We start from the raw sequence: 6,332 nt of genomic DNA, 5'->3' as shown, positions 1-6,332 counted from the left end.
AATCATTTTACGTGTAGGTATAACACAGTAATATGGAGACTACACAATTTTTTAGAAAATTTTATCTTTACAACATATATTGTAAGGTTTTAATGAAATTAATGTCCTAGCTAGTGACAGTTAAATTCAACCTATCCCCGAGAGAAGGAGGAGCAGAGGGTCAAAACGAAAAAGTAAATCGGTCCAGGGTCCAGGTCTTACCGTGAGACCTTCGGTAATAGCTTATTCCCTATACGGAAAATTCACTAAAAAGTTAAAAATACAAAATAAAATTGAGGTTTTGGCCTTAAAATGCTTAATTCAGGAAGCTATATCCCAAAAATACACCAGGCCAGGTGGATATGGATGACCTACTCTACGACAACAACATGAGGTTCACAACTGCCTTGCCGACCACCAACTCAACATCGAAAAGAAACATTACTTCGACAATGCAAGGAACTGATTGCCTGAAAACCTGACAAAAACACACAATCTTTCTAATTATGTCATAAAGAGCTGGCTGCAGAATCGATCTGGATCCTATATCTTTGACAAATTTTTTAACAGGGATTTCGAGGATAACAAAAGACTAAATTCCCACCAAAACCCAACCCTCACTGTTTACCTACAAGATGAGAAACAATTTCCTGCGCAACATAAAACAAACAAGCCCTAGAATTCCATATGCTTGTGCGAGATAACGGTAAGATAAGAAAACGTGATCTTAAGCTGATCTGAACAAAGAAACATCTCCATATTATGGAGAAAGATTGCAAACAGGCTGTGCCAAGATTTGAAGATTGAGTGCTTAGGCTGGCGCTGGACATGGTGGAGGGGATGACTGTAGTTCTCTACCCTGTGACCAGGGGCTGTACTATCAACACTACATTATTATAGTTTGTCTTCACTCCAAAATGTCATCACCCTATAAAAATTTTGAAGGATGTAAGAGAATGATGTCATGAATCAAGTTTGTTACTCAAATACTGATCTTGCTTTCAAGAGACAAACTTACTTGCAACTATAAGGCACAATAACAGTAACCAGCTAGTTCTTCCTGATTCAGGGTGTCCACAGAAATTTTGTCTTTAATTTCCCTGACTTTCCATGACTATCCATGACCATTAACCATTGATTTCCATGACTCACGAACTTAACTCAAAAATCATAATATACCGTATACACACGAATAATACTGCCTAGACAAGTTATTTCACAGAAAATATTGAAATATGTAATAACAGATAACAATGGAGTACAATAGGTACAACAATGAACTAATACAAACTCAAAACCCATAAACTAAGACAACTGTATAAATTGAAATTGTCGTACATTTGTGAAAAATTCGGAAAATGCTACAATAGTTGGGGTTACGACCGACTAGAGCATTGAAAGGTCCCCTAGAATCCATCCATCATTGGGGATTTCCATGACTTTTTGTCTATTTCTATGACTTTCAATGACCAGAATTTTTTTCCATGACTATCCCTGACTTTCCAGAATGTGGACACCCTGTGATTAAATTAAATTAGCTCTGCTCTATCTTCTATTCAGTCGATTAAATAACAAAATTATTGTTAACAGTAAAATAAAAATAAAAGTTCTATATGGCAATTGGCCATATAGAAATATTTCCATATTTCACTGACAAAACTTATCAGTGAAATAGTTAAAGTAGGGTAGCCTACCATTTGAGCAGTTATGAGTATTTCTGCTGTTTCAAGTTACAAGTATTAGGTATCTGCCTTAATTTTTTTTTTATATATCAACTTTGGTTATTGTTGTATTCTGTTTATCCTACCAGTTAAATAAAAACCAGTGAAATGTATTAAAAAAGCAGTAGGCTACAATAATGAGACTAATGGTAAAATGACTTACATGAAAAACTGTGATCCATTCGTGTTTTTCCCCTGTTTGCCATTGAAAGCAACAAGGGTTTGTCATGTTTGAGGGTGAGGTTTTCATCTTCAAACATTCCACCGTAGATGGACTCACCCCCTGAGCCGTTCATTGCCGTAAAGTCACCACCCTGAATCATGAAGTCCTTGACCACTCTATGGAAGACAGTTCCCTTGTAATGTAGAGGTTTTCCCGTTGTGCTACCCAAACCTTTGTCCCCATTACACAGTGCGATGAAGTTTTCGCATATTTTTGGGCATAAATCCGAATACAGCTCGAATATAATCCTGCCAATGTGATTTTCTCCAACTTCAATGTCGAAGAAGCAGCGAGGGCGGACATTCTTTATCTCTTTTCCTTCACCGATGTTTAAAGTATGCCTTGCTGAAAATAAAATAGCGATGTTATTTATAACCAAATTTATAGCTACCGGTACCTAATTAATCTATAGTGATAAAATATAAATACCACTTGGTTCCTCAAGATGATATCTGAAAATGCAAACCGTAATTTCCACTTTAACATTCAATGTGAGAATTTGTTTTTGTGATTTCATTATGAAATCTTATTAGGTTATTTCATTTTACATCTTTTAACTAATGTCATATGTATTTCAACACTACTAGTCAAAAGAGGTAAAACAGGAGTCGTGTGCAATCCCCATTAATTAAAATTACAAACAGCCCCTCAAGGCAAAAAGTTTGCTGCCTCGAGACAAAAAGTTCTCTGCCACAAGACTTGAGCTCCTCTATAGATAAAAGACGTTCAGTAGGCTCTTGATCATTCAAAATTGGTGGCCAAGCAAATAAATTTGAACTATCAAGAGGTTTGATTGTATCGAGAAAAATATAAACCATTTGAATTACAATGAGTTAGTTGACCTAATCATGCCGCTTAAAAACAGGAAAGCACCAGGATATGATAGTTTTACAGCTTTGATCATTAAGAAAATTTAACTTATATTGTAGAGGTTCTTGTTTTTAGCAAATTTCCCATATAGGCCTAGGGAATCAGCAAATTTCCCATATATCTCACGGTAAGACTTGGATCCGGGACCGATTTACTTTTTCTTTTTGATGTCCCTAGAAGCCAAAAACACTATCAGTTCAAATGTATATATTGTGTGTGTCCATTAGCACGATAACTCAAGCAAAAATGATCCAATTTTGATGAAGTTTGGTACAAACGTGTAGGCCTTAACCTACGTTTATTCAAACGAGTTTGTGAACCAGCATGATCGGACCATGGGACATAGTTTTGCTTGTTTATGGATATATTTGGATCAAAATTTGGCAAATCTATTTATTTATACTAGCCTAATCTATTGATATTTTACTAAAAAATACACTTTATTATCCTCCCTATAGGCAGCTCGGTACTATAGGTACAGCTAGGTACTCGTTAAACCTAATGTTATTTGAATAGATTTAATTGAAAATCAAATCAGGCAAATGGAAATTCGCTTAGTCTGCAGGTTTGCTGCGGCGGGAGTATTTTAATAAATTTTAGTTTATTTTAAGATGAATTCCCAAATGATAAAAACTAAAAAGGGTAGGCCTATTAAGACAGATCCAAGCAATTACAGACCAATCGCTCTGTTATATATATTTTCTAAAATGTTGAGAACTAGTAAAGACTAGACTAATAAACTTTCTAGGAAAGCACGTAAATACTTTAGTGATGGGCAGGTTGGGTTCAGGAGAAAACTTAGCACTAATTTGGCATTATTACATTTTATGAGTCTAAGTTAGTGTATAGCGGTTTAAATAAAGGTAAAATATTGTGCTGGCATTTGATTGACCCATATCCCTTCCCTTAAATGTTATGTGTTATGTGTGAATCAAGGTAGCCATAGAACTCCTGAAAACAAATTCATACGTCATATTTCCTGGAATGAAACCCCGTTTTTTTCTTGTGGTAATTTCCAGTCCCCATAGGTAAGGTTTACAGCCAATTGTTTTAAGTTCCCTGAATTTTAAGTACCAGTAACAGAATTTCAGTGCATTACAGTGTAACTTAATTAAAATCATATGGCCTCGGCAGTACCGTCTAAATGATATAGACCTTAAGTTGTTTTTTTTAAGTGTAAGCATTTATAAACAAAATCCGGCTCCATGCATTAAAGTAACCTTTTGTAAAAATGGCTTGTTACAGGTCAAAAATTAACAGACAATGTAATATTTACACTGGATTTAATTTTGGAAATCCTAGATTTATTAAGGCCTTAGCCTTAGTCTAGTGGATTATTTTATCTTATAAAAGAATAATTTCTTCCATTCATAATTTCTATCACTGAATAATTCAATTAAATAAGTTGAACATCAACTTACCTCCATATACTGCATAGTTAGCTCCAGTTATTCGGGATAAGATGTTCTGGAAATCAACACTAAGCTGATAGTCTACAATTTCTCTATGTAAAATAGCTTTCTCCAAAGACGAGATGAGATCCTTCAATTTCAAAATTGATTGTAGAGTTGTTTCTGAAAAAAAAACACTCAAATCAACCATGGGACAAACAAAGTTATTTCTACACTATGAAAAAACAACAGTTTTCAACTTCCTGAAAGCTTGTATTGGTACTAGATGTGCCTTTGAGGACCTTGATGAATTTACAGCCATAAAACCAGCTGCCTTTGGGTCAAAAGATCCACACATTGCTGAGTGATGGGTTTGTACAACTATTTTACAAGCTGTCGGCATTCACGGCCACTTTGATAAATCCTTGCAGACTTAATGATTTTTTTCTGGAAAATGTTTTAAATTAATTCTTTACCAACTTTTTCTCCAGCCTTTGGAAAAACAGCAGTAAGTTACTGCAGATTATGAAAGCTTGAGGCCTAAATAAATTCCTCGATTAAGCGCACCATAAGAATGGTCAAAAGTAGAAAACTCATACTCTCTAAAGCGGTATAAAACTACAATAGATTTTGTCAGACCAAAGTATAGTGTATTTCTTGGAATAGCAAAATAGGCAAGTATAAACTATTCAAAATTTTAACAAATACTCGATTCAAGTAGTTCCTCAAGTAAAATTTTATTTGGGTTAGTTAAGCCAGAGTACTGTGAAAACTTCTTTCGCCTTCAATGATATGCTAAATTACTTGTAGAGTATTTGTCTTGATGCTTTGATTAGGCCTAACTCATATTTTGACAATAATTTAGGTTAGGTACCAAATTTGCACAAATTATTTCACTCTATTCTTTGTTTAAAGTACATTTTCGGTGATAGTCAGTAAATGTTAAAATCTAAGACATAATTGCGAACATTTTCTATCACAAGAAGAAAAAACTAAAGTTTTTTTATTTCGGGATGTGGAACTTGTGGACGGGATTAGATTTCAGATCCTGAAACTTAGTGGAAACTTTTTTTACAATATGCGATTGAAAAATATCCGCAATAACCTAATCACTTAGATTCTGTTTAACTGCATGCAATTCACAAAAACCATGGTCTTTCGATGTTGCTAGCAAGTGGTATACAAAAACTTGAATCCTATGTTAGACTATATAACAATCAATTCCCTGACCCTTGACCTGAAAGTTGCGTAAAATAAATACCTGTATTCTGCGGTAGGTACCACGTCATTCCAATCCGAATTGCTGTAAAATTCTGTCACGCATGTTTTGTAAAAGTCTTAAGTCCATAACATCGGGAATTATTATCCCTGCCTCGTTGCTAGCAGTAAAAGCAGCAGTGACTGAGTCTAAAAGCTTCCTGACTGGAGTTGTTCAGAGGCAATTTTCTTTTGTGTCATTATCTGCAAAGGTCAAATGCATGCATTTTACTTATTCAAATGGAAATTAGTAAATATGCAGGAGTTAAAAGCGAGTAGGCCTAGGCCTATTGATTATTATATACCTCAACCTGTCATAGTGTGCGAGAAAAAAATCAGTAAAAATCTAATATTTTCATCTATAAAGTGCTGAGGTATATCGGGCCTCAAATGAGGAATCGAAAGAAACCATCGCTGTTTTGAAACAACAACAGAGTCAACCGATTTGCCCATTATTACCACCCCCCACACAATTGGGATTTGCTCACAAGATCAAAAGTCGCCTCGGCACGATATGTCGTCGCTTAGCACTTATCGGATGAAACGCGAACCATGGCACGAATATATCGTTCCATGACACTTTTCAGGTAAAAGACGCACAATGATATATCGTCACATAGCACTGAAAGGGATAAAGCCAACACAAACTTCCAAAAATTAAAACTAAACCATAACTTTAATAGGCCAACACCGCTGCTGTAACTGGAAACTATAATATATTAAGATCACTCAGCCAAAGTTCTCCGCCTGCACCAGAATAAGAGGAGAGGGGTAGAAACAGATGAGGAATTATGCATAACGATCATAAAGTCTAACACAATTAGACATTATAGAGTCTACTGCAGATGCCTATTTAAGACTGCATGTAAAGCCTCGTTCACACGAGGCAAG

The 6,332-nt window shown here is 35.2% G+C and overlaps 1 protein-coding gene across 1 annotated transcript; it reads right to left on the bottom strand.

The window, feature by feature from the left end:
- Positions 1 to 355: 355 nt before the first annotated feature.
- LOC128998167 (peptidyl-prolyl cis-trans isomerase 7-like) lies at positions 356 to 5,473 on the bottom strand. The gene is made up of 4 exons (XM_054424180.1): positions 5,446 to 5,473; positions 4,215 to 4,367; positions 1,904 to 2,268; positions 356 to 457 (listed from the first exon to the last, which is right to left on the bottom strand). The coding sequence occupies exons 1-4, from the start codon at positions 5,471 to 5,473 to the stop codon at positions 356 to 358; spliced, it is 648 nt and encodes a 215-aa protein (XP_054280155.1).
- Between the last annotated feature and the right edge of the window lie 859 nt (positions 5,474 to 6,332).

This window comes from Macrosteles quadrilineatus, unplaced genomic scaffold (genome assembly GCF_028750875.1).
Source record: "Macrosteles quadrilineatus isolate MER2022 unplaced genomic scaffold, UCM_ALF_1.0 Scaffold_7__1_contigs__length_78375512, whole genome shotgun sequence".
NCBI classification, from domain to species: Eukaryota; Metazoa; Arthropoda; class Insecta; order Hemiptera; family Cicadellidae; genus Macrosteles; species Macrosteles quadrilineatus.
The sequence above is the reverse complement of the archived record's forward strand: the minus strand, read 5'-3'. Positions and strand labels throughout refer to the sequence as shown.

What these genes read in the sequence shown, in the direction of transcription:
- LOC128998167 (XM_054424180.1), bottom strand. Translation starts at nt 5,473, where the DNA reads ATGACGTGGTACCTACCGCAGAATACAG. An exon ending in GTACCTACCGCAGAATACAG is followed by an intron (nt 4,368 to 5,445) that starts GTATTTATTTTA and finishes TTTTTTTTTCAG; the next exon opens with AAACAACTCTACAATCAATT. An exon ending in AACCCTTGTTGCTTTCAATG is followed by an intron (nt 458 to 1,903) that starts GCAAACAGGGGA and finishes TGTTTTTGTCAG; the next exon opens with GTTTTCAGGCAATCAGTTCC.